Source organism: Phocoena phocoena, chromosome 15 (genome assembly GCF_963924675.1).
Source record: "Phocoena phocoena chromosome 15, mPhoPho1.1, whole genome shotgun sequence".
NCBI classification, from domain to species: Eukaryota; Metazoa; Chordata; class Mammalia; order Artiodactyla; family Phocoenidae; genus Phocoena; species Phocoena phocoena.
Window position 1 is genome coordinate 26,061,155 of NC_089233.1, and position 27,848 is coordinate 26,089,002.

Here is a 27,848-nt window from a genome sequence, read left to right on the forward strand (position 1 = left end):
TTTATTTATGCCCCATGGCATGCAAGATCTTAGTTCCCTGGATCAAATCTGTACCCCCTGCAGTGGAAGTGCAGAGTCTTAACCACTGGACCGCCAGGGAAGTACCCCTGTGTACATTTTTGAATATCACCTTTGCCCTTTTTGCTTTCTTGAGCACAGCTGCATAAAATGGGTTAATACTGGCACTGTTTTGCAATCCTTTTATATTCACTGGACAACTAGGGAATGGTTCAGATAAGCCATAGTCCAAGGCAAACTATTGTGTCATCAAAGAATAACGTTTGATCTTAGTGTACTTCTTTTGAGCTGCTCAGTGTGTTTTGTGGTTGCCAGAATCTGGCTCTGAAACTTGTTGGTAAGGTCGGAGAATTTTGATAAGGTTGAAGACATCTGACTCTTTGTATGTATGTGAGTGTTCTTCCTCCCAATGTTGGCCAGCCTTGGGTGCTGCTTTAGTGGTTAAAGTTGGTGATGCTGGAGGTGCTGATTTGTGGCCAAGTCACAGAAAGGGTTGGACTTTTGCCTGTGAGTTGCCAAGAGAGTAGTTTAAGTAATCTTTTTTTTACTTTCTTCTTAAAAATGAGAAAAACAGCTGTCAGCAATAATTTTCCCCAATTTATCTCTTGCAGAGAACCTAGTTGCATGCCACAGTTCAGCTCCTGGTTTCCGGGAGTGATGGAAGCCTTATGTTATTGCTTCCTGGATTTCGAGGTAGTCCTTGGTGTTTGTTGTAATCGTTTTGTGTTTTTCTAAGCAAAATGATTTACTGTAAACAAATCATTAAGACTAATATTTTTTGGACAAGTTGACACAAGTCATTATTATCTAGCTGACCATTGAATCATCATGAATGGCAATTAACACAGCCTTGAACATACTCTTTTTCTGTGAACCCAGTGATTTCAGTTCCCAGATTCTGAATCAGTAGGGCTTAGGTGGGGCCTAGGAATTTACATTTCTGTCCAGATGCCGATCTGGGGACTAGGGAAGCACATTTTGATAAGTGCTCAAGGTTCTAGACTCTTAAGAAGCTTTATGTCTGAAATGAAATTCTGTGACTACGGGCCTTCTTACACAGTCTAGGTCACAGTGTCATATCGCTCTGGTCAGAAAAGAATGTTAGCAGATGGCTTTTCATGAGTGCCATGCAGCATATGGGCAGCAGAGGTGGGTAGCTGTTTGGGACATAAAGCCATTGTACACAGCCTATTCTGTGTAGCCTATTAAATTGGCTGAGCTGAATTCATCCAGCCTGCTGAGTGAATGACCCCGAGTATGTTGTGTTCTACCCTTGGATCTTTCTAGACATGTTTGAAAGCCGAGATAAACAGCATTACCAGTATTATCATAGAACATTAACAAACTGACAAATGCCAAAAAGAGTAAAATTTGTATCATAGCATCTAGAGTATGAACTTGAGTCATGTAGTTTACCAGGATAGAATCCTGGTGTAAAATTGGCCCTTGTATCAAATGGGGATTTTAATTTTAGTCTTTGACAGAGTTCGTGTCAGTCCTTTGGAGAATAAGTGCTAAAATAATGTTTCACCAGGAAACTTGCAGGAACGTGGCAAGGGCCCCACACAGCCTTGAGTGTCTTTACCAAATTACAGCCGTCGTGAATCATCACTGAGATAGAAATAACGTTTCATGCAAGCCTTGGTCCGAATGTGTTTTTGATATCTGCAGATGAAAGGCCTCTTGGAAGAGACTGTTCTTCAATACAATCACAGGGAAGGAACATCCTTTCATGTGTTTATCAGAATTTCTGCTTGCCTAGTGCATTTCCTCATATGTTAAAATGAAAACTGTCCAGTCAGATGGTCTACACTTGAGGTATTTTATCAAATCACTCTAGGGAGTCAGTGTAGGCCTTTTGACAGCCAGTTTGTATGAGGCAAAATGAAATGTTTTAATTTTCCATCAAGAGGGCAGGGGTGCTACCAGAGCAGTGGCTTGCAAACCGTCTGACCTATGGGGGCAGGGAGGCCCTGGCGAGTTTACTTTGATTCTGTTCCACAGACACTCAGCTACAGTTTTAGAATTGGTTTCCCAATTGTATGGGGTGCAGTCTGCCAAGTCACATACAGAATTGGTTTTCGTGTTCTTCCAGGATTTGGGGCGATTCACTTCTCTCTAAAGCCCAGGCATGAAGGTGGAGGCGTAGGGAATGAGTGAGAAGGGCTATTAATATAATTCATCTGAAATTTGAAAGGGGTTTCTATTTAGTTAAAGTATTGAGTAAGCAAACAAGGTAGTGTAGGATTAACTAACTTGAAAAAATCTTTTTGAGTGTTTTCACTGAGAATAAATTTTTACTTAGTTTAAGCAGAAATGATACTTAAAATCCAGATGAAATATTAGAGAACAAATAGCCAGTATAATGCTCGACAAAAGATATCTTAAAAAAATTCTTTTTAAAATATTTGCACGGTGAGAGAATTGGGAAAGTCTGCTTTTTAACTGTCATCCTTGTTTGTATTTATAGGACAGTAGGTTTTCTAAACTCGTTGAGGCCATGTGATCTATGGGAAGTCCCTCTATTTTCTTTTTTAAGTTTAAAAAATAATAGTAAAAGGAATTTTTAAAAACAAAGTTTCCCAAAACGATTGGCTTTTTTTCGGGGCAGGGGGTGGGCAGTAGTTTTTATTTTTGGTTTAATGACATCGGTGTTTTACAAAGCTGTCAAGATAGTATAAAATTTCGTGCTTTTTTAAAAATTAAAATTGTACCACAAGTTATTGATGTTTTGAAGTTTTTGAAAATTATCTTGAAGTTAATTTTGATCGTTTAATATTCTGTTGAAATGATGAACTGTCATTTACCAACCCCCACATAAATTGAACCTGGAGGTTGATTTTGATTATTGGTGCATATGATGGTATAGCAGTGAACATCTTGGTGATTCAGCTTTTATTCTTCTGTTGAAATTTGGGTACACATTTTAAATTGTTTTTATGATGCTTGACTTTTATATGTTCCTTTAACTTTCACTGAAAGTTTTCTTGATGTGGTTTTTAAAGCTGGGAGCCATCTCTAAATTTACTAGATGGAGAATTGAAAATTATGTGAAGCATAAAAATAACCTTATAACCGAGGACTAACTTTTCAGGTTCTGGTTGTCAGTAGTAATAACAGTTACTTTCGAGGGGAACCTACTATGTGCTAGGTGCTTTATATGTCTCATTGTCTTCTGGCATTGCAGGCAGTATTCATTAAACTGGGTAAACCAGCTACCAGAACTAGAATAGTACACTTGAGACTAAATTAGTGAACTAAAAATAAATTTGGTTTCTTAGCCATAGGATTTGGTTTATTAAATTGTAGGCTAGGCAACAAGTTCTCAAACCACAGAGTACCAGGACTTCATTTTTTCTGGCATTAACAGAACAGTGGTATTCATGCTGATGGTTCCATTTGTAAACCAGATCATGCCCTGCCTGGCTTTTGAATGCCTGGTAATAATGTGCCTTAATTGCGGGTCAGTGAAGCCAAACTAATTGCTTGTTGGGCACTTGGATTGCCTTTTTAATTTGCTGTATAATGCGGTCCCTACCAGAAATGCACAATATGTTATCTAAATACAGCTCATTAAAATCATCTTACAAACAACAGAATTGCCTGATATCTTGTCCATAATCATGCAAATAAAAGCAAATTGAATGGCATTACAGAGAGCTGTAACTTAGAAGTACTCTTTTAAAAGTGCCTTTGTATCCATTTTGGAAGTATACGTAAATGATTGCTATGGTTTATATCCGTGTGATAGGTTTTTTTTTTTTAAGCAAGGATTATTTTGCTTTGCGCTCTTAATATGTTTTAAATGGCAGTAATGACATGAGCTTTTGAGACGGTCACTTATTTAAGACTGTGCAGTTCACCCAGTAAGATTAGTATTCATCCAATGACTGCATTCAGTTAAAAAAAAAAAAAAAAGACATCAGTGACACGTTTTTAGCTCACAAAACACCAATCCATAGGGGTTACCTTTACAGTTGTGGGAACAGTTGTTCATAGGAGGTTAAGATGGTTAGCACTCTGTAGTACTGGTTTTCTCTCAGTTTCTCTGGACCAACAAGGCAGCTCTTTGATTACTAATTTTTTTCATTTAGCTAATACTTATTGAGTAGCTCCTGAGTGCCAGGAGCTGTTGTAGGTGTTGGGGGTACCAGTTTTTTTCTTCTATTTGTGATAAATATTTAGCCCTAGAGAAAAATGTGAAGTGAATCTTAAGACCTTTTAAAATGATTTTAGAAATTGGGTAATATAATTAAGAAGCTTCTGCAAAAGAATTTAATAGATGCCTATATCTTTATTTTTTTTTAGTTAAATAAACATGCCTATATCAGTCTTTTTTTAATAGAAGTTAGTCCATTATCCGTTTTTCTTTTCTTTTGGTAGGCTGTTTCTCATGAGAGTCATGGATATCCCCTATCTAAACTTGGAAGGACCAGACTGTAAGTGAATTTTTATTTTCTCGTTGCATCTGCATACTTAAGTGTGTGGTCTGGAAGGGATAACAGGAAAAGTATTACTGAAGAAAGAGCTTTATTCACTTAAAAATAGCCAGTGATTTTGTGGTTGATATGAATAGTATGCTTAAGTTAATGTTACCCTTGGGCCTTGATTAACTCATCTCTTTACTTACATTTTCCAGTTTATACATGAGTGGAATTTAAAAAAAATATGTCTTCTCATCATTACTTCATTTTCACTCAGAACTCTAAATTCATAATTTTTTATAAATATATATGTAATAGATTTTAAGATGTGCTAGCCATGTCAATAACAGTACATTTTCTATTTTCCAATTTTTTGAGTATGTATATATTTAAGTTTAATGGGTGGATTTTTTTTTTTTTTTTCATTGAAAACCTCAGAAAGCCAGTCTGTTTGGGAGGTGGTTGCTTCTTCTGATTATTCTTTTCCATTGCTGTTTTCCTAGCCTGGTTTATTTGCCTTAATATATGCCAATAGGCATAGAGAAATGGGTGAACTACACTTTATACTTGATGATAATAATCATTGTAATAATAGTTTGAGTACATACTGTGTTGCACTCCATATTAGACTTACGTTTAAATCTGTCATTCTCACAACAATTCTGTGAGCTGAATATCGTCATCCCTAATTTATAACCATGCGTGGCTGGAGTGGTTAGGTCTCTTGCTTAGAGTTGCACAGTTAAGTGGTGGGTCTGGGATTAGAAAACAAGATTGTGACTCAGGACTGCCTCTGCTCAAACACAGTCCATTTAACTTGGACACTGCATTATTATTATTATTATTTTAACTAAATAAACATATGGACAACTAGATTAAAAGGAGAAAGTTAAATGTTTAGTGAAACTTCTTGAACAGAGCAGTCTTTTTCTTTTTTTCTTTAAATAATTTTCCCAGGAACTTTATGAGCAAAGATGTTTCTGCATAGAATTGCTAAGGTTCAAATTGTTGTGGGTTCTGTCAAGTATCAGAGCGTGAGGCCTAAGCTCAGATGGCAGTGTCCTTCCAGTCAATCCCAAGAATGCTTTCAGGGGTCATTTGGTAATCATGAGGCATTCATAACGATTCCCCAAGTTAGCCAGGGCTTAGCTTCGTCAAAGAACCACTGGTCTGTTGTCCACTTTTCAGCTATTAACCTTTCATCAAAAATTTGTCTTGTAGTGCAGCCTAAACGTGATCACGTCCTCCATGTGACATTCCCCAAAGAATGGAAAACCAGTGACCTTTACCAGCTTTTCAGTGCCTTTGGTAAGTAAAGCACAAGTACAGCTGTACTTCTAGGATCCTGCTCCTCTTTTGGTCTAGATAGTCAAAGGTATACAGATGGCTTTAGCTTGGGCACAAACAAGGATTAATATGCAAGGTTGTAATCTCACTCATGGAATTTCTGGAGTTTGGTATGCTGCTGTCTTGGTGCTAATGTGATCTGAGGAACTTTCACTAGCATCCCATAATAGAGTGCTATTATTAATCCATGGAAAGCAAGATACAGTTACTGTGACTGCCCCTTACTGCCAACCATGGGAAATAAGTCTGGGCTAAGGATAAATTGTTTTTAAGATTAAATTCAGAGAGAATGTCTGTTTCATAAGGCCAGGCAGTTGCTGCTTGACATCGAATAGTCCAAGCAGACAAGCACAGATGTTTGAGAGGACCAAGATATGTGATATGTATGAGGTAGGGCGGTTCTTCTGTTACCTTTTTATCAGGTCAGGCAATTAGGTTAAATTGAACAGTCTTCTGATTAGGGTTTATAAAGGCCATTCTGATTGTAAGTCTTCAGCAATGTCTCTTTATTTTAACAAAGTATTTAAGCTATCGTCTTTGGAAATTCGTGAATAAAGTGGAGGCAGCAAAAACCTAAATGTCCAATAATAAGAATGTTCAGTGAATGTTTATGTGTCTCCCCAACAGACTAGTATGTAGCCATTTTAAAAAGAGTTGAAGAGTTTTTTAAAAGATGGTAAAGTGTTTATATTTTAACATTTATAGTAAAAAGCAGATATAAAGTAGGATTCCTGTATAACTAACATTTTTTTTAAAACTGTGTAGAAATCAAACTGAAAGGAAGCATCATGCTCTTATCACTGAATGTTTCAGATAGGATTGTTTTCTTCCTGTTTATGCTTTTCTGTATTTCCTAAAATAAGTATATATTAGCTTTTATAAGTACAAAACGTTACACACTTAATTTTCAGGAAAGTAAGTGAACGTAGGTATATTTCTGGAAAGTTATCCTAATCTTTGCAGATAGTCTAAATGACTTCTGAAATTCTAGCCCTGCTTTTTTTTTTTTTTTGGCTGAGTTGGGTCTTCGTTGTGGTGCACGGGCTTCTCACTGTGGTGGCTTCTCTTGTTGCAGAGCACGGGCTCTAGGCACGCGGGCTTCAGTAGTTGTGGCACACGGGCTTAGTTGCCCTGCGGCATGTGGGATCTTCCCAGACCAGGGCTCGAACCCGTGTCCCCTGCATTGACAGGTAGATTCTTAGCCACTGTGCCACCAGGGAAGCCCCTAGTCCTGCTTTTTAATTTAAATGCAGGTACAGAAATGCAGTTGAATTTCACAGCTCATTTCTTTGTAAAGCTTTTTATGTTGTTTCCCATTCTGTATTGCTTTTACCTCGATTTAGTCAAACTTTAATTAGCTAAATTAAGCAGAATGCTCTGAGTAGAATTTTTTTCATTTTAATTAAAAAAAGATTAGCTGTGTGATATTGAACAGGTAACCTCTCTGTATCTGTGTTTCCTTCTTGGAGATGATGATGGTGATGATGATACTGCCTATTTCATAGGCATGTCATGAAGATTAAATGAGTTGATCCATGGAAGGCATTCAGAATAGTATATGGCATATAGTAACTACTTATGAAATGTTAAATATTATTATTTATCTAAAAAACCTACAGGGTAGAGAGGTAAGGAAATAATAGTAAGTAAATTTTATAATTGAGAAAGTCCTGGCACCCCACTGTGCAGCAGGAAGTGAGTTTTTTCCTGTGGTGGAGAAACAAAGCAGTTTTCAAGTATTCCTAGCCTTTGAAAATTTTAGTAGATATTAAAAGAGTTTTTTCATTGCTAAGTTCTGGTGATGTTTACCCATTTTTAAAAATTCCAGTTTTCTGTATTTTTTTAGGAAGAGTGGTAGCTGATAGATCTCTGATTTCCCTTGGTTTTCTCAAGCTCCCCGCCCCACTGCTCCTCTCCTGCCTCTCTTCAGGTCTCCTGCATTCCATTCTGTTTGTGTTTCGCTTTTTTTTTTTTTTTTTGGTTAATTAGTGGCACACATTGTTTTTTTTAATATTTTTTTAAAAAAATTTTTGGCTGCATCAGGTCTTAGTTGTGGCATGTGGGATCTTTCATGCAGGCTCTTTGTTGCAGCGTGGGCTTCTCTCTAGTGTGGCGCGCGGGCTTCAGAGTCCATGGGCTCTGTAGTTGTGGCTTGCGGGCTCAGTAGTTGCTGTGTGCAGGCTCAGTTGCCCTGCGGCATGTGGGATCTTAGTTCCCTGACCAGGGATCGAACCCATGTCTCCTGCATTGGAAGGCAGATTCTTAACCACTGGACCACCAGGGAAGTCCCACGTTTCACCTTTATTGAGAACTTGTCTCTGTATGTGAAAATCATTTTGTTCCACTATACTGCTTTCTGTCCCTCAGTGTTTTTCTTTTCTCTATTAGTCTGTCTTGGTTTCCTCTCTCCGACGCCTTCTTTATCTCATCCTCCATCCCCTACCTGTTTTCTTTACTTGTTTTCTTTACCTGACCTTGAGATCATCATTGAATTTTTCTTATTTCTTAATACATTGATTCATTTCATGTTCCCTGTTCATAATTTTCAGAGTTTGAATCTCTAAAAAGAAATAGTTGTGCTTTTTTTTTTTTAGCATACGTGGTCTCTGATTTTTATTAGTGATCTTTTTTTTTTTTTGATATACCAGGTTCATGGATTTTGAGTCTTTTAGTACATGAACGTGGTATATTCCTTCATTTATTTAGGTCTTCATTAGTTTTTGTTTGTTTTTCTATTTTGGCCTGACTGCGCGGCTTGCGGGATCTCAGTTCTCTGACCGAGAATTGAACCCAGGCCACGGCAGTGAAAGTGCCAAATCCTAACCACTAGACCACCAGGGAACTCCCTATTAGTGATCTTGGTTGGAAAAAAGTCTCCAGCCCTGGCATGAGATTGGGTTGAACGATAAACTGCCTCAGGATTTAATCCAGAAGAATCTTTCTTTTGTTTTTAAAACAATTTTTAAAACTGCTTCTTTTTTCCTGGTTTGTCATTTTCTTGAAGTTTTTTTTTTTTTTTTTTTGTGGTACGCGGGCCTCTCACTGCTGTGGCCTCTCCCGTCGCGGAGCAGAGGCTCCGGACGCGCAGGCTCGGCGGCCATGGCTCACAGGCCCAGCCGCTCCACGGCATGTGGGATCCTCCCGGACCGGGGCACGAACCCACGTCCCCTGCATCGGCAGGCGGACTCTCAACCACTGCGCCACCAGGGAAGCCCTTGAAGTTTTTTTTTTAAATTTATTTTTGGCTGCGTTGGGTTTTCGTTGCTGTGTGCAGGCTTTCTCCAGTTGCGGTGAGCAGGGGCTACTCTTCATTGTGGTGTGCGGGCTTCTCATTGTGGTGGCTTCTCTTTGTTGTGGAGCACGGGCTCTAGGTGCATGGGCTTCAGTAGTGTGGCAGATGGGCTCAGTAGTTGTGTCACATGGGCTTAGTTGCTCTGCGACATGTGGGATCTTCCCAGACCAGGGCTCAAACCCGTGTCCCCTGCTCTGGCAGGCGGATTCTTAATCACTGAGCCACCAGGGAAGCCCCTTTCTTGAAGTTTTAACTGAAATAGCTGCAGTGGTAGATTTAAGTTTTAGTTCTCTGTAGTGCTGAGATTTTGATCAAATTTTAAACTAGCACCTCATCTCTCTTTAAATTGATGGATATTCTGAAATATATCAGATGTACAAATGGAATCTGATAGCTATCTAAATGGTTAAATGCTTACTTTTAATTCACTGTTACAGGTAACATTCAGATATCCTGGATCAATGACACATCAGCATTTGTTTCTCTCAGCCAACCTGAACAAGTACCAATTGGTAAGTCTTTTGGACCTTTGTTTTGTGTATTAATGAAAAGTGGGAGCTTGCCCACTTCCCAGTCTAAATGCTGTGGGTTCAGTCAGCTGATTCACAAGCATTGCTGCCCGGTTTGTTTTGAGCTTGTCTCTAAAATAAAGGAAACAATTAGTAAGTATCATGTGTAGATGAGAAAATAAGACAAATGTATTGATTCCTTAGATATACTATATCATATACTTTTTACTTTTCTATTCCTTTCCCATTGCCCTTTTTCTGAAATGATTCATATGTTTACTATTTGAGGGTTAGAAATAGCAAATTGAGAGGAATAGGGGACAGACACAAAAAGGTGATCCCTGTATTGACTTGTTTGCCTCTGTACTTTTCCCATTTATTTATAATTTTTTTGTGGTTGATTTATTCCATTAAACTTGTGTCACATACTTGTTTTACGAACAAATAAACTGAAAGATATTTTATTTGCTTCTAAGTTAGGATTGTAAAAAGGTGGAATGCTACCTTTCTTACTGTTGGACCCTAAATGATTTTGATATTAACCATCACAAAACAGTCTATTTTCATAGGATGAAAAGCTATTGAGTTAAATATTGAAGAAAATATATATTGTTAAGCTGCTTCTTCAGACAGATTTCAAGTTCCCTGGTGCTTAATAATGTAATTTTTCTTTTTATTAAATGAAGTGCCACAGACTAAAACTGTATAACTCTGATAATGTAGCTATATGAGCAATTATATGAAAATTTCTATAAATACACAAATTCAGGTCAGAGTATTTTTGGTATTTAAAAAGAATTATATAACCATTGCAGGAATATATGCTATGTTATAGAAATGAAAAGTTTAGGCTCTGGAGTCATATTACTACACTACCTTTGGTTGTGTGACCTTGGACACGGTATTTAACCCTGATAAGCTTCTGCTTATCTCTATAAACTGAGGATGATGTTATGGATTTTTTAGGGTTATTATGAGGACTGCATGAGATGATTATGTTTATAAAGCTTGGCATCACTATGAACTTTTATTATGGTTATTTAGCAGTAGATTTCAATGTGAAGTGTACTTCAGGAGCTCATGACACCAGGAAGAATGTTGGATCCAGGGTGTGAATGATATTGCTAGTTAAATGTTTTTTAGTATTTGCTTATTTCTATGACCCATCCCCCCACAATCCTTAGAAAGACAGTTTACCTGGAATCCAAAGGGATTGAATTATTAGAGAATTGTTAGTGGGGGTCAGGGACCCTGAGGTTAAGACTGTAGAGAGACTTCGGTGTAGATGAGAGAACACTGAATGTTAACTCCCCACCCGAAATCTCGTCACGCCTCACCTGCTCACTCAGTGTCACACTTCAGCTTCCTTGCTGATCAGTCTCAGGAGCCATGCAGTGGGAGAGAAGGGGATGCGTAGGCTTTGAAGCCACGCTAACACGGGGAGTAGTAACCTGCCTCCACCAACTGTCAGCCATGCATTTTTGGGCATGTTACATAAACTCTCTAAGCCTCAGGTTCCTCGTTTGAGGGACGCAGATGATGATAGTTCCTTTGTGAAATGAGATCATGGGTGTTAAGTTCCCAGCAAAGAGTCTGGCACTCCACCAGCAGTGCTTGACAATTGGTAGTAATTATTGAAATACTTGCTTGGCCTCCCTTGCTATGAACAGTAAACATGGGTGTGTGTGAATCAGAAATTTGTAAGACACTAGTGAGTAGTGCTTAGTTGAAAATACAAGCATAATTCCTTGTTTATGTGTGTGAGGTGTCAGAGCTTCTTTTATTGTTCCTGTTACACCATATTTGATGTGCAATAATGATTACTCCCTTACTTATTAATGAAAGTGTCTTTCAATAGTACAGTAGCTTTTAAGCTCAGTATTTTATTCAGTGATACCTGAAATCAGGGAGCTACATTTCAGAATCATGTAGGCACAGAAGTCCTCTGATTTGCTTGTTTGCCCATCTTATTCTCTGTTGGATCCTCCTCTCGTGCCTGGCACATGCCGTGGCCTGAGTAGATGTGTGTGTGAACGGGCGATGTGGGGAGTAGGCCAAGATGAAACTGTGACCTTCTTACCTTTTTTCCTCCTAGGTTAAGAAGTTAGATGACTGTTGTCTTTTGATACATGCGGCTGTACGAGTAAAGTCTAATTTTCCATGATAGTCTCTTTTCTGACACAAATGACAACTCTTAACATAAATCCCTGGCGGTGCACGTACTGTGCCTACGGACCGCAGTTTCTTTGCCAGCAGCCATCTTTTACTCAACCATCCCCCACCCCCAGGGCTTGGCTTCGTCTTACTTGCCTCCTCGTCTCAGCCTAAACAACCATGTCTTCAGATGTTTTCTCTGGCTCCCTTTGCAGGGGATCAGACCCCGTTCTCTGTGCTAGCCTGGTATCCTTTCTTAATATACCTTGCTTGGTTGTCTTCCCAGATAGACTGAGAGCAGGGACCATATCTCTTGTTTGCTGTTGTGTTTTCAGTGCTTAGAGTCGTAATCTCTGATGTTAGTAAGTGTATGTTAAATAGTTGTTGAGCTGGATAAATGACATTCAAGGTGTTATGACTTAGAAACGCCGTTTTGCGCCTGATGGTTGTATCTCATGTCTCTCACCTTTTGCTGTGATTTCTGAAATTATGCAGATGTTTCCCTGAAAGACAATGTAAAATTTGTTTTCTATAGTGGTAATTTTACCAATGAGAGAGACCCAGGGTGTATAATGTGCCGCAAATCCTGTTAATGTTATCTTAAACAAATTACTTATTCATTTCAGCGGAAGCAGAGGGCTTGTTAGATCAATAACGTAATGTTGGAAAAATCATTAAATGCCTATTTATATAGCAGCTTGTAATGGCTTCTTTGGCTCGGTTACAAACTATTTTTGATTTACACTTACGGAGTTGCTTTTTAACTGACACATGCCTTTTTCTTTTGGTAGTGCTAAGTCTAATCGAGATTTCTTTAAAGCCATTTTCATGAATATGAAAACTCTTTTTCAGGTCTATTGAAATTATTAAAACTCTTTTACTGAGTGCCATTTAGTTCGATTGCTGTTGCGTTTTGTTTGCTGCTGCTGTGAAGATAAAAGAGTCCCTGGTTGCTTTGGGGTTCAGATAGTGAAAACCCATCCAAGCCATATTTTCATATTCTTCCCCTCTGGCTTTTCAGGGAAGACAGCACGTGGCCAGTGTGGGACTTGATGCCATGGAGGAGATCACTTAGCCTTACCGTTTGAGAATTTTTCTCAGAGTAATCGAATAAGAAATCACCTGTAATGGTCACATCTGAATACCTCAGACACATTTAGGATATTTATATATCTAATATAGTTTTGTTAAATGGGGAAAAGAGCTCAAAATATTTCAAGTGTATTAGCCCTTCCTAGTCATACTCTCAACAGTTAGACATTGTCTTGAGTGTCCTTAGATATATTATAAGGCATTATCTCTCTGCTTGTAAGTTTTATAGAAATAGCTTGAGGAAAATAACCTTTTCATTTGTTTTGAAAAACCGGAGATTAGAGCACACCATGAATACTACAGGAAAATTTTAAAAAGCAAAAATTGATGAAGGCAATTTAGTAGAGGTAAAAACCTATTGGTTATTTTGTAAAGCCAGCCCCAGTTCAGGGAGTTACAGAAATTCCCGATATACTGCCTTAGGAGCTTGTTCAGGATGATTTGTTGGGATGGGGGGAGGTACTTGGCTTCACAGCTTCACTTCAGTCCACAGTATGAGTGTGTTTATATAAAATCATCCTTTTAAAAGCGTAGCTTTTGATTGTGCTGAACAGATAAATATTAGAGTTGTTATACGACTTTTGAGGCGATTATTCGGTACTGGATTTGCTAAAAAGGCTGCTTATAACTTTAAACTTTACCTGTGCTTTTTGTTAGCCTTTTAATGTTTACCAAATCTGTAGTGATAACTGTTTTTCATTCGTGGGATTGATTTGTGTTCTCATTTTTCCTCAATCACTCTAGCTAGGGGTTCCTGATTTTGTTGCTCTTTTCAAAGAACCAGCTTTTGGCTTACTTCGTTTTTCTCTGTTGTTTGCTGGTGTCTGTTTTGTTGGTTTCTGCTTTTTTGTTTTCTTCTTCTTCTTTTTTTTTTTTTTTTTTTTTACTTGCTTTGGGTTTACTTTGCTCTTCTTTTCCAGTTTCTTGAGGTAGAACGTTATGTGCTTTTTTTTTTTAAGTCTTTAAAATTTTTTGAGCCTGGCTTCCTATAGTTTAGCAGTCAGCCCGTGATTGGTCAGGTGTTGTGCTTGAACACCTGGAGCCAGTAAGGCTCTTACCCTTTGCCAGTGAGGTTGGGGAACATTCAGCATCCAACCTTCAAGCAGTTCACAGTCTGCCTCAGTTTTCACTTTCGGCCGGATCTCCATTCTCCTGTGTGAGGGCACAAGGCCTCAAGCCCAGCTAACAGTGTGTGTGTAGCTAAGACTCTCTCCCAGTCATTGATTTTGACCTCTTTTTGTTTCTAATACAAGCATTTAAAGCTATAAATTATCCTGCAAGCACTGTTGCAGGTGCATCCCATCAATTATATGTTGTTTTCATTATCATTAAGTTAGATACGTTTTTCTTTTCTTTTTTTTTTTTTCCAGTATGCGAGCCTCTCACTGTTGTGGCCTCTCCCGTTGTGGAGCACAGGCTCCAGACGCGCAGGCTCAGTGGCCATGGCTCACGGGCCTAGCCGGGATCTTCCCGGACTGGGGCACGAACCCGTGTCCCCTGCATTGGCAGGCGGACTCTCAACCACTGCGCCACCAGGGAAGCCCGATTTTAGTCCTTTTAAATGTACTGAAATTTGCTTATGGCCCATAAGATATGACCCATCTTGCTGAATGTACTATGTACACTTGTAAAGAATGTGAATTCTGCAGTATAACGTTTGATCTATCGATATAAATATCACTGTTCAGATATTGTGTCTTTACTGATGTTTTATTTAGCAGTTCTGCCAGTTTTTGAGAGAGCGTGTTAAAATCTCCTATGATTGTGGAATTGTCTGTTTTGCCCTTTAATTTTGTTATTTTTCCTGTCATATATTTTGAGGCTGTGTTATTGGGTGTGTGCACATTTATGATTGTTTTGCCTTTCTGGTAAATTGACTCTATCATTATGAAATGTCCTTCTTTATCTTTTGTATTACTATTATTTCTAAGTCTAACCTGATATTAATATAGTCTGTCCTTCTTGTGTTTTTAATGTTTGGCTGGTATATCCTTTTTCTGCCATTTACTGTCAACCCATCTGTGTATATATAAAATAGTCTCTTGTGGACAGCATATAGTTGGGTATTCCTTTTTATTAATCCATTCTGATAACTCTGGCTTTTTATTGGAGTATTTAGTCCACTGACATTCAATGTAATTATTTATATGGTTAGGCTTGTCATTTTAAAGTTTGTTTTTTGTTTAGTCCCTCTGTTTTTTGTTCGTTTCCCCCTTTCCTGTCTTCTTTTGGATTATTTGAAATTTTTAAAAAGAATTCCATTTTAATTTCTGTATTGGTTTTTTAGTTCTATGCCTATATGCATTATTTTTTAGTAGTTGCTTTAGAAATTTCAATATATATCCATAACTTTTCACAGTCCACTTAGAGTTCATATTCTCACATAGAAGGTAGAAACCTTACATCCATATAGGTCCATTTACTCCAATTCCTATTGTCTTCCAGGCTGTAATTGGCATATGTATTACACGTGCTTTGATTATATACCCCACAAAGTGGTGTTATAGTTTTGCTTTAAGCAGTCATACGTATTTTAAGAAATTAAAAGGGGGACTTCCCTGGTGGTCCAGTGGCTAAGACTCTGTACTCCCAGTGCAGGGGGCCTTGGTTCAATCCCTGGTCAGGGAACTAGATCCCTCATGCTGCAACTAAAGATCCCGCATGCCACAGCTAAGACCCGGCACAGCTAAATAAGTACATAAATATTTAAAAAATTAAAAGGATAATTTTTAAAATTTACCCAGATATTTACCATTTCAGATATCTTCATTCATTCCTGAAGATCCAAGTTTCTTCAGGGTATCGCCTGAAGAACTTCCTTCAGTATTTCTTACAGTGCTGGTGTGGTGGCGACAGATTCTCTTAGTTTTTCTTTATCTGAAAATGTCTTTATTTTGCCTTCATTCATGTAGAATATTTTAGCTGGATATAGAATTCTGGGCTTTTCTTTCAGCATTTTAAAGATGTTCCATTGTCTTCTGGCCTCCATGGTTTCTGATGACAAGGCTACAGTCATTTGAATCATTCTTGCCCTCTATGTAACGGGTTGTTTTTCTCTGGGTACTTTAAAGATATTCTCTTTACCGTTGATTTTTTAGCAGTTTGAATATGATGTACTTTAGCATGGCTTTCTTTGTAATTATCCTGTTGGGGTTGACTGAGCTTCTTGAATGTATAGATTTATGTCTTTTACCAGATTTGGGAAGTTTTTAGACATTATTCAAATATTTTTTTCCTGTTCTGTATTCTCTTGCCTCTCTGTTTGGGATTTCAACTACCTATATGTGGGAGACCTTTTGCTATTGTTCCTGTGTTTCCTGATGCTCTTTTCATTTTTTTCTACCTTCTTTTTTTTTCCTCTTCTTCAGATTGGATAATTTCTGTTTATCTACAGGGCACTGACTCTTCCCTCAATCATCATTATTATGCTATTAAGCCCATCCAGTGAATTTTTAATTTCATATATTGTATTTTTCAGTTCCGTATTTCCATCCAGTTTATTTTAACCTTTTCTGTTTCTTGTTGAGATTTCCTATCTTTCTTTTATTTTGAGCCTATATTCCTTTACCTCAATGAACATATTCAGAATAGCTCTTTTAAAGTCTTTGTCTAATAATTCCAACATCTGTGTCACCTGGGTGTTGGTACCTATTGATTACCTTTCTTTTGAGAATGGACCACATTTTCCTGGCTCTTCATATGTTCAGTAATTTGGGATTGTTTCCTGGACATTTTGAATGTTCTTTTGTGGACTCTGGATTCACTTATATTCCTCAGAAGAGTGTTGATGTTTTCGTTTTCGTTTTAGCGGGCAATTAGCTAAAACTACAAACCCCTTCATGCTTGTGGGAAGTGGCTCAGATCTTAGCTCAGACTGCTTTCAGTCTGCCACATGCATGGTTAAGGGTCAGCCGGGGACGTGGGCTATCTTTACACCACATTTGGAGTTCCCATTTTCTGGTTTCCTCTCTTCAAGGATTCCTTCCTCGTTCTGTGTTGCCACTGGTTGCCCCTTGTGTCTTCCCCTGACTCCTCCTACCAGAAAGACATGGGATTTTTCTATCAGAGTTTTAGTTGCTCTTTGCCCTTTTTACTACAGATTCCCTTTAAGGCAGAGTCACATCCAAAAAAAAACCCAGGAAATTCACCCTGTGGCAGTTTGCTTCCTCCAAGTTTTGACTCCCCTCCAAAATCTCCCTGTTTCTGCTTCTGTTCCAGAGCCCTTCGATACTTGTTTTTAGCATTTTTTTCCAGAGCTTATGTTGTCATCAGTGGAAAGGTCAGTTTGTTAGGAGGTGGAATGCCTTACCTTGCTTTTTAATTGTTACCCTAATAGCATCTACATTTGACACAGAACTTCCTGCCATATTATACCATGCTGTACTACCTCTTTCTCTGTTTAATAACATTTTAAGAAAATCTAATGTTAATGCATTAAGAACCTGCTACTTACCTCCTTTAACCAATTAAAAGTGACTTAAGTTTGGTTCCTTTCAAATACACATATATACTGAGGGACAATATCCTGACAAAGTATTTGGTGTTTTGCTTCCATCTGTGCTACTAGTTAGCTAGTGTGTTACTGTATGTTTATTCTTGTCAAAGAGGAAATGCACAAAACAGTCAAGAAAGAACCAAAAAACAAATGATCTTTTTTCTTGCATGTTAATTTTCCTAATCTTAAACTGTATTAGAGTTGGCTTACAACAGTTATATTGAATTATAAATTTATAGCAATAAATGAGTTCAACTATGACATGACTTTAAAATAAAAAGCTTGTTTTGGAGAGAGGTGATGGGTGACTTAACTTGCGGGTTAAAATGCTACATGATTTTTATTCTATAAGTACTGAAACCTGGAAACAATATATTTGTTTTTATATAGACAAGATTTTTTTTATAGTGTTGGCTTATGAAGTACTTTAGTTTGGTAAAGCAAAATCGTTATTAGTAAGAAGCATGCATGTCTATATGTTTTGTGTAGATATCTTCTCATTTGAAAACTTGTAAGAGCAACTGACTCTTTTCTTTCCCTCTCTAAATCGCTTAATCCACGAAAGGCACTGTGGAAATTTTTAATAATATTTATTAAGAACCTTCTTGTTTTACTAATTCCCTTATGTGTTTAATCATGAGAATTAGCAGCTTTATGCATCTCTGCTATGAAATCTGTATCAGGCAGATTTATTTAAGAGCGTGGCAGTAACTTGGACTCTTCCTAATTAAGGCATCAGCTGGTGTGAGAATAGGGCAGAAAGCTTCCTGACTGCCAGATAAGGCTTCCCGGGTTCTTAATGTAATTGCCAGCATTAAAGCATCAATGAGGAAGAGTCCTGTGGCAGTTCAAATGTAACCGGGAAAAATGCAGTGTTTGTGCTTCAGAGGCTGAATCTTCATATTCTGTTAAATTGCTTGTTGTCCGAAGGATTGGGTTTGATTTTTTGTGTTTTGTGTTTTAGGGGCCATGTTATCTGGATCTAAGAACATTTGCTTTGTCAGAGTATTCAGGAAACCTATCAAATTTAGTTATAATGTAATTTGTTTAAAAATTGCTTTTGTGGTGGTCTCCCGCCTCTAGTTTTAGAAGTAAATCAAACTCACTGTTGAAAATGTGAGAAATATTTGAAATTACAAAGAAGAAAACAATTCAACCATGGTCTCTCCATGTAGATATGAATACTAACAATATTTTGGTTAGTGTTTCCTGTCATTTGTTTTACTCTGTCTAGTGTTTTAATAACATTTTTAATACGACTTGAGACCTGACTTTAAATGCATTTTTGGATCTGCTTTTTTAGTTAACATTATGTCACAAGCATTTTCCATGCCATTACACATTTTTCTAGAAGAGTTTACTTTTTTTTTTTTTGCGATGCGCGGGCCTCTCACTGTTGTGGCCTCTCCCGTTGCGGAGCACAGACTCCAGACGCGCAGGCTCAGTGGCCATGGCTCACAGGCCTAGCCGCTCTGCCGCGTGTGGGATCTTCCCGGACTGGGGCACGAACCCATGTCCCCTGCATCGGCAGGCGGACTCTCAACCACTGCGCCACCAGGGAAGCCCGAAGAGTTTCCTTTTAATGGATGCATTATATTTCATTGTATAGGTACATGTAACTTATTTAACTATATCCCTTTTGGATGTTTAAGTTATATCCAAATTTTTACTATTTTAAATTAATTCTTTTTTTAAAATTAATTAATTTATGGCTGCATTGGATCTTCGTTGCTGTGTGCAGGCTTTCTCTAGTTGGGGCGAGCGGGGGCTACTCTTCATTGCGGTGCATTGGCTTCTCTTTATGGTGGCTTCTCTTGTTGCGGAGCACATGCTCTAGGCATGTGGGCTTCAGTCGTTGTGGCGAGTGGGCTCCACAGCACAGGCTCAGTAGTTGTGGCAGGTGGGCTTAGTTGCTCCGCGGCATGTGGGATCTTCCCGGGCCAGGGCTCGAACCCCTGTCCCCTGCATTGGCAGGCGGATTCTTAACCACTGCACCACCAGGGAAGTCCTTAAGTTAATTCTTTAATGAGCATCTTTGTCTTTCTTTATATCTCTGATTATTTTATTAAAATAAATTCTGAAGACATGAAATCATTGGGTCCATAATGATGATCTTAAAAAAAAACGGAAACAATTCATTTGTACATCTTTTTTATTAAACAGTGATAATTTTTGTTAATGGAAAAATTTTAAAGTACCAAAAAATTAAAAATTTGTGTAGTGCCCTTCTCTTTATTAACAAAGATAACTGCAATAGTATTTGAGATTTACTTTTCAACTGTGTATATTATATTTAAGTATGTATTTTACTTTATAATATTTTATTCTTTGCATATTGTTTTACTGTGTGTTCTTATAACTTACCAGTGCTTCATGTCTATGTAATAAGTTCTTTTTTTGTGTTTAGTTGAATAACATTTCATCATATGAAGGTATCATCGTTTATTTCTTTGCTGGACACTTAATTTAAACAGTTTTAGGACTCTTGACTCCTATTTCAAAATAAGCTTTTATTTATTCTTTGTATTGAGTGTTAGAATCATTCTGTCAGGGTCACTCAAAAAGCCCACTGGGATTTTTCACTGCTATTTTAACAAATTAATTCCATTGACATCTTTATTTAGAAATATTCAGTCTTAAAAATTCAGTCTTTATGACCAGGAATATGTATCTTTTCATTTACTCAGAAAATTTTGTGCATCTTTGAATGTAGTTGTATGTTTCATTGTTCTTGTTGTTTTTATCATACATACTTTTCAAGATTGTGCAGAATAAGTTAGAAAGCAGGTTCCATTGTGCCTGATTTAGTACCACAGCCATAGTCAGCTCTCGGGAAGTATTTTAGGATGCTGGTGGTTTTAGGAAATTTGAAGCAGTGAGATTAATCAGCCTGCTTGCTCTTAGGCCACTGAGAGACTAAGTTTGAGAATTCAACACAGACCCTGCGTCTCTGATTCTTATTCTTGAGGCTTCAAATGCTGTTTGTTGTTGTTTTGTCACCAGAAATAATGAACTGGTTGATTAAATAGGCTAGCTGTGTTAGTCTTTACATGTTAGCATTGTTTTCTCAGACATGATCCCTATTGTCTACAACCTTACTATTTTAAAGAAATGAAATAAATTTGGTATTAGCAAATTTGAAATACTATAAGTGAAATGATTTTGGACCACTTCAGTGGCTGTTTCAGAATATTATTTTGTTACAAAAAATGTTACCAGCGAATCTCTTGGGGTGGTGAAATTACAGAAAAATTTTACTTTCGTGTTTTTTTTTTCTATCTTCTGTTTTTCTTTAGGACAGATATTACCTATGTACTAAAATATTTAAGTTTAAGAATAATGTCGTAGTACTTTCTTTTCTATGTGTGTGGGGGCACAGCAAAAGGAAACGTCCTTCTTCTGAAATGCTTAGATGTCTAGCATATTGTTGACTGTAGTTATTTTATGGTTATCTTTTTTCTAATCATGAAATTTATGGAATTAGTTTCTCTGGATTTTCCTTCAACTTTTTGGTTTAAATCTGCTATTCTGGGAAGGTGGATATGAGACATTTTTGATTTGTGATGTTTGTTGATAATATTTCCACTGTTGAGTATTTTTTTTTTTATAGAATATAGGAAGGTGTTTAAGCCCTTCCTATATTCCTTTTATATATATATAAATTTATTATTTATTTATTTATGGCTGCATTGGGTTTTCGTTGCTGCACGCGGCCTTTCTCTAGTTGCGGCAAGCGCGTGCTTCTCTTTGTTGCGGTGCGTGGGCTTCTCATTGTGGTGGCTTCTCTTGTTGCAGAGCACAGGCTCTAGGCTCATGGGCTTCAGTAGTTGCAACATGCGGGCTCAGTAGTTGTGGCTCGCAGGCTCTAGAGCGCAGGCTCAGTAGTTGTGGCGCACGGGCTTAGTTGCTCCGCGACATGTGGGATCTTCCTGGACCAAGGCATGAACCCATGTCCCCTGCACTGGCAGGCGGATTCTTAACCACTGCGCCACCAGGGAAGCCCTGTTGAGTATTTTTGCAACCTGTGTTTTCTTGTTTATCCTGGAAAGAAGCCCAAACATCACTTTAGTAGCAGGGTAAATGTCACTTCATCATGTTGAGCAAAAATGCCAGAAAATGCTAGACCACTGAAGTGTTAGAGTGGTGGTTACTCTAGCACTTCAGACCAGGGTTTTACCTTAACTTCTACACCTCATGTCACCTCATGTCAACATATATAGGTATTTAAGAGTGTTTTTCGGGTTTCATGATTATGAAAAGCAAGCATGGATTAAAATAACTGTTTAGTAATAAGGCTTTATATTACACTGTCCAACTAGTAGGAATGTCTTTTGTTCTTTCTTAATGTGAATTGGAGTAACGTGGGGAACATCATAGAGATTTGTTTTCTAATTGTTTCAAAGGCAGGGAGCAAACTGCTACGGTATTGGGAAAAGGAATATAGAAAAGACACCAACACATGAAAATAAAACTTTGAAACTGAGACTTTTTTTCTCACAAAACCTTTACTGGTATTATATAGCTAATTTAAAGGAAAAGGAAATAAATTTTTATAGCGTATTATTTAGCAAAAATGTATGAGCTACTTGTAGGACATCTACTGATTTTAGTAATTGTTGTTTCCCCAAATATGAATTGCATTATAGTGTGAGCAGGGTCACATTTAGGTGTGCATTTTTGTAATTATAGGTTCAGATGGATGTAAGCCTTATTAATTTATCAATGTGTATTGCTAGAGACCTTGTATTTTTATGTTCAGTGTTCTTTACAGTAACAACAGAGAAGAGAATAATTATGAGGTATTTCGCAAGTTTTTTTAAAAAAGATGTGTTTCTGGCAATTCCCTGGTGGTCCAGTGGTTAGGACTCCACGCTTCCACTGCAGGGGACATGAGTTCAATCCCTGGTCGGGGAACTAATATGCTGTAAGCCGAGTGGCGCAACCAAAAAAAAAAGGGGGGGGGGGGTTTCATTTGAAAGCTGCAGTGTTAATCCTTGCATAAATATTTGCCTGTCTACTGTTGAAGAACCAAGGGACTGAATTTAGATGGGGAATAGAGATGAAATAATAAGCATTTCTGCACTCAAGGAATTCATGGTCTAGTGAGGCAGACGGGTATCTAGACAACTAGTGCATCAGTACATGCTGGGGACTGTGATAAGGTACACTGCTCAGAGAGAGAGAACCAGTTCAGACTGACATGGAGACGCAGAAGAGGGTTAACAAGGAAGGCTTCCTGGAGGAGGTGGTGCCTGTGCTGATCCTAATAATGAGTTGGAGTTAGCCTAGTAGAAGAAGCCTGAGAAAGCTCTGGTAAAGAGTGGGACCAGCACATCCTTTGGTTTGATTGGAACAGGGGGTACATGTGGTGGAGTGGCTGGAGAGGAAGTTAGAAGGTGGAAACATGAAATGTATGTGTTAAAATTAGGAGTTTGCATCTTATCCCTTGTACAAGCCTTCTGTAATGTTGACTTGGGGTAGTCTTTTAATTCAAGTTTCAAAATAATATATTGCATCTCACTGGTTTTCTTTTAAGTCTGAGGCTTTCAAAAGAATTTCCAGGTATGGAGTGCTTAGTTTGTCAACTTGAGCTGTTCTTGTAAAGCCTGATTGCTGTCAGAGGTGGTATCCCTGATGGCACTCTTCCACGTCTGTTGGTGGCATTGTAGCACAGGGTCAAAAATTGATGGATATATTCGAGGAGGTTCTGTTTATTTTTAAGTGTCTAGGAGGTTGGTGTTTGTATTTACTCTAGTTCAGAGCCTTCTCTTAGAGACTGAGGCCAAATTGAATTTATCTGCCACATTTATAAATGCTATGCAGAATAATAAATGGGCCATTGGCTTCCAAGAATCGGTGACAGTGCACTTCAGTTCCTAATTTAGAGTTCACGAAAATTATCCCTTGGCAAATAAGATTGCAAGAAAAGAAATCCTACTTGACGGATTCATCTTTGGACAAACATGTAAATGTTGTTTACACAAATGATACTGGAGCAAGTCAAGGTGGGAGAGAATAATTGAATGAATGAATGAATCAGTGCATACAGATGGCAAGTGTTTTGTGTTCAGAGGAAGGGAAGATGGCTTACGTAGGGCTTATCATATAGTGTTCAATTGTCCCATCCAGGAGACTTGACTTCTTGAAGTGGGGATTGCCTCTTTGTCATTATTTTACATCCTTGGTATTTGGGACAGTGCTGGGAAGAGTTGGGGAAGGCTTTGAGAAGAGGCCTTGATGGGGTCCTTGAGAGAAGGCTGATTCTGAGTTAGCAGAGAAGAAAGATGATCGTTCAGGCAGAGCCGATGTGGGCAGGAAAGTGGATGTTTATGACACAATTTGTCAGGCTGGCTCACCCTCTCACTGGGCTGTGAAATCATTTTAGTGAGTGTGACCAGCTTTTTCATAAAAGGAAAAAGTTAGAAAATGTCAGAGTGAGTCCCATCTAATAAAGATAGGTTTGCTTTTTCTTGTCTTTTTTTTTTTTTTTTAACCCTTGTGTTGAGAGCTTAGGTTTGCTTTTTTTAATGTTAAGTTTTTTTCCAGGTATAAATCTGTACATGCAGGAATACATGTATGTGTACTGGGTTGTAATAAAAATGTATCATTGTAGCTCATGGTCAAAAAAGTTTGAATTCAGATGGTTTAGGAGACAGGTAAAGTTTTTATGTAATGGAGAGTCTTCTCTTCCATTTGTGCAGAGCACTGTGGCAGGTGTTAGCAGTAGGGAGGAAGTAAAGGTGACTCTGACAAAGATCTCCATCCTAGGTGCTTCCTGTCTCTAGACCAGTGTGGGCTGGGGATTCATGTGGACAGCATCTGGCAGGAGTGCTCATTCCTCCGTTCTTATATCTCCGTGGACTGGGAGGAGACATCCACACTTCTCACCCAGAGAGGAACATTGTGGCTAAAGTGTCTGACCCCCCTCCATCCCCCCTGCTTGCTCCTCCTCATGGAAGGAGGCCAGTGGCGTATCTGATGGGTGAAATTAGGAAGAGGCTGACACCCAAGGGCCTTTTTGACCAGTGGTGGGGTCACTGCATTGAAGAAGGCAGGCCTAGAAAACCAGCGTCTGGGGTCTCTTCCTAATCTTGAGATTAGGAAATAGTTTAGATCTTAGAGGCTTCTTGCAACTATCAGGTCTTTTCACTGATGGGGATTTCCTGGTCTGGGTTTCTGTAGGGGTGGTATTGGCTATGGTAGGAAGCCCTGTTTGGACCTCAGGCCCAAATCCATCTCCAACACAACCTACTAAGGGGTCTTATGCTTTGGGGGAACATAAAGATGATGCTATGTTGTCATCAGTTCCTCCATCTTTCCAACAACTTGTTAGAATGCATAAGAGAGGATGATGCTCCCTAACTGCCAACTGGTACTAGTGGGAGATATGGTTGGAAAGGATGAGATTCTGAGGGCCCTGATCGCTGCCTCATCAAATTTCAACTCTGTGTGTGAGCTGCAGAGAGCCTTTTGGTGCACCCAGAGGTGTGTGGGTGTGAGTGTGAGTGATGACATGGTAAGGAATTTCTTTCATAAGGATGATGGGTTCTGCAGTGTGGGAGAACTGAGAGGCTGGCCGTGGCTGCACTGTTTCCAGAAGTAGAATGGCAACCAGTAATGACCTACAGTTAAAGTTTTTTCTGTTCTGTGATTGGTTTGTGAGGCTGTTTGTTTACTACCGGCATTATTTGGATTTTGCAGACACTGAATTTTCTAGCTTGCCCCTCTTCTGTGTTACTAAACTGTTGAAGTGCTTTTTTAAGTCCAGGTGTGACTTTCTCTGTCTTCATTCCATTTCACTGACCAGAAGATGGTGCTGTCATACTGGCAACGAATCCACCTTTCCCTCTTCTAGTAAAACTTGTCACCTAAAATGCTTATTCATGCTAAGTAATGTGGACACTTAGAGCATGCCCTTTTCACAGTGTAAACCTCATGCAGTATGGCAGCAGTTAGGCAACATTTGCGGGATCAAAAACCTTCAGAATCTGGAGCCTAGAGAAACCTACCACGAGGGTCTCCGTTAGGTGCTTGCTCAGGGCCACCTTTGCACTCAGGGTAAAGTGACACTCTTGTAGGAGTCAGGATGAGGACCTCTGTTATTTGCTATTTGATCTGTGTGTAGTCTTCCATGATTTGGTCTGAAGATTTATGAATAGAGAGAAAATATTTTTTCCTCTTTTCTTTTTGTAAAAGATCTGAGTACCTAGAGGAAAACTCATGAATTAAAGTTTACTAGAAATACTGTGCTCAATTCAATGTTTCACTGGATACTCAATTAATTGAATTACCCAAGCAACGTCTCAACTTATTTTAGCCGTTTGGAAGAAGCCCAGATGGTATGATGGACTTGGAGTAAAATTGGGTGTGTGGTCTTGGGTGCTTGACTTAACTTCTCTGAGCCTTCAGCTGTAAAATCAAGATGAGAAAATGCACTTTTCAGGGCTGGGAAGAATTGATGGAGGTAATCAAGGTAATGTTCTCACACAATGCCTGGCACTAGCTGCTTATTTAACATGCACTTCTTGCCCTATCCCATCCCCATTCAGAAATGCAGACATTAAAATAGCATTACCGAATTGATTTTATAAAAAACGTGCATTGCCGCATCGTGGAAACTGTGGTGTAAACCTCGTAGAATGATGTGTCCCTCAGATAGAAGTGCCCTCCAGTTAAAGTCTTCTCCCACCTGCACCTTTTCAACACAAGACCAAAACTGCTGCCAAAATGATTTTTAGTTGTCTGTCCTTTGCTTTCCCGTGGCTTCCTGCGTTGCTGTTCTAATTCATCGTTTATCAGTTGCAGTTAGGGGTCTCCCTCGGAGTCTACTCGGGATCCCCACTTCACTAGTTCCTGGAGCCTCTTTCTGTTAAAGAGGTCAGCTTTCGAGTAGGTTTGCATGTAATACCAGGACTCCACAGACACAGAAGTTTGTAAGATTTGCTGTAAGGTCAGGCTACAGATTTATTCCGAGTCAGTTTGGGAGGTTGGTTTGGACATGGTCTTAAAAGTACAGTCAGTCCTCATTACGCACAGATTCTGTGTTTGTGAATTCACCTACTCGTTAAAATTTTTTCGTAACCTCAAAATCAGCACTCATGGAGCTTTTGTGGTCGTTCCTGGACATGCGCAGAGCGGTGGAAATGTGAGTCTCCCAACGCACGCGGTCCCCAGTTGAGGTTGAACAAGGCGATGCTTCTCATTGCAGCTCGTACTGTAAACAAGGGTCCTTTTCACAGTCTATTTATTGCCACTTTTTTCACATTTTTGTGCTTTCTGTTGGCTATTTTTGCCATTTGAAATGCCCCCTCCCCCCGGGCATGGGGCCAAAGTGCTGTGTCTGTTCCCCAGCATGAGAAGACTGATGTGCCTTACGGAGAAAATGCGTTAGAGAAGCCGCATTCAGGCGTGAGTTACAGTCCGTTGTTGCTGAGTTCAGTAGTAGTGAGTCAGCAACGTATGTTAAATAAGGTATCTTTAAACAGAAGTACCCGTAAAACAAGAGTGTGTGTTGATTGGTTTAAGAAAGTGCTGTGGCCGAAGGCTCGCAGGAACCTAGCTCTAATCTCCCCTGGGGAGCAGTGGTTCAGTGTTGGAGGATACTTGATAAAGCATCCTAAGGAGCGCGAATACTGAGACTGTTCCTTTCTGCCTTCATGTCTCCTCCACGGTGTTCCACCCAGTGCTCTTAGGCAAAAGGATTCTGGGCTGCCTACTTGTTATTTGTTTTTCAGGGAGAGCTGCGAGAGAGTCCTGGCTCCTGCCCGATAGGAACACTGCTGCAGAAACGGGCTGCTGCAGGGTGCCCAGCCTTGCCTGGCCCAGCGGGCAGCCCGGGCAGTAACTGGCACAGGGGCGGTGGGCTTCTCCAAGTGCTGGATAATTAGGTGGATGGAGACCAAGGAGCTTCATTTGGTGAGATGAGAACCAGGGGCCGTCTCCTCAGTTTATCGTGACTTTGGGCATTTGTTCTTATTACAGTTGTATGGCTAAAGGATCGAGGGTGGTTAAATTTGGTTGTATGTTGAACATCTGTGCCTATAATTCCTACAGCTGTTGAATTTGACTTTCGTTGAAGGTGATTTGTCTTTATTTCTTCTTTTTCTTGATACCATATTTCTGCAGATGAATCCTCTTGTTGTAGATTTCCATCTTACCTTTTCTGTTGTGTGGTGAGGTTTGAGAAAACCCAGGATGTGTGGTTCACCTTGGCAGCCTCTTCATTTCAGCAGAATTTAACTTGCATATTGGTCCCTTTAGAAGAGAAGGGGCCTGGGATGGGAGAAGAGTAAAAAGCTATGGAAGATTCACTTAATGCCTTTGGCAGGTACTTGGAGAAAGCAACGTGCAGCAGATTTGGTTGAAGGGCACTTGCTGTCCCATTACGCAGTCTTTCTTTTCACCTCTGTACACGTAACACATAGTCCAGTCTTTCCCAAGTGGAGCCCACAGTTAAGGAAAGTGTCACTTTTAGATCTGTTAGGCTAATCAGATCCCTGGATTCACTGAGCAGCTCT

The 27,848-nt window shown here is 39.1% G+C and overlaps 1 protein-coding gene across 1 annotated transcript in view; it reads left to right on the forward strand.

The window, feature by feature from the left end:
- The window catches only part of PARN (poly(A)-specific ribonuclease), a 162,079-nt gene that overhangs the window by 50,591 nt on the left and 83,640 nt on the right, over nt 1-27,848 (forward strand). Inside the window, exons 19-21 of the mRNA XM_065892259.1 lie at nt 4,402-4,457; nt 5,664-5,750; nt 9,519-9,593. Of these exons, the coding sequence (XP_065748331.1) occupies nt 4,402-4,457; nt 5,664-5,750; nt 9,519-9,593 (218 nt within the window). The remainder of the gene's footprint in view (nt 1-4,401; nt 4,458-5,663; nt 5,751-9,518; nt 9,594-27,848) is intronic.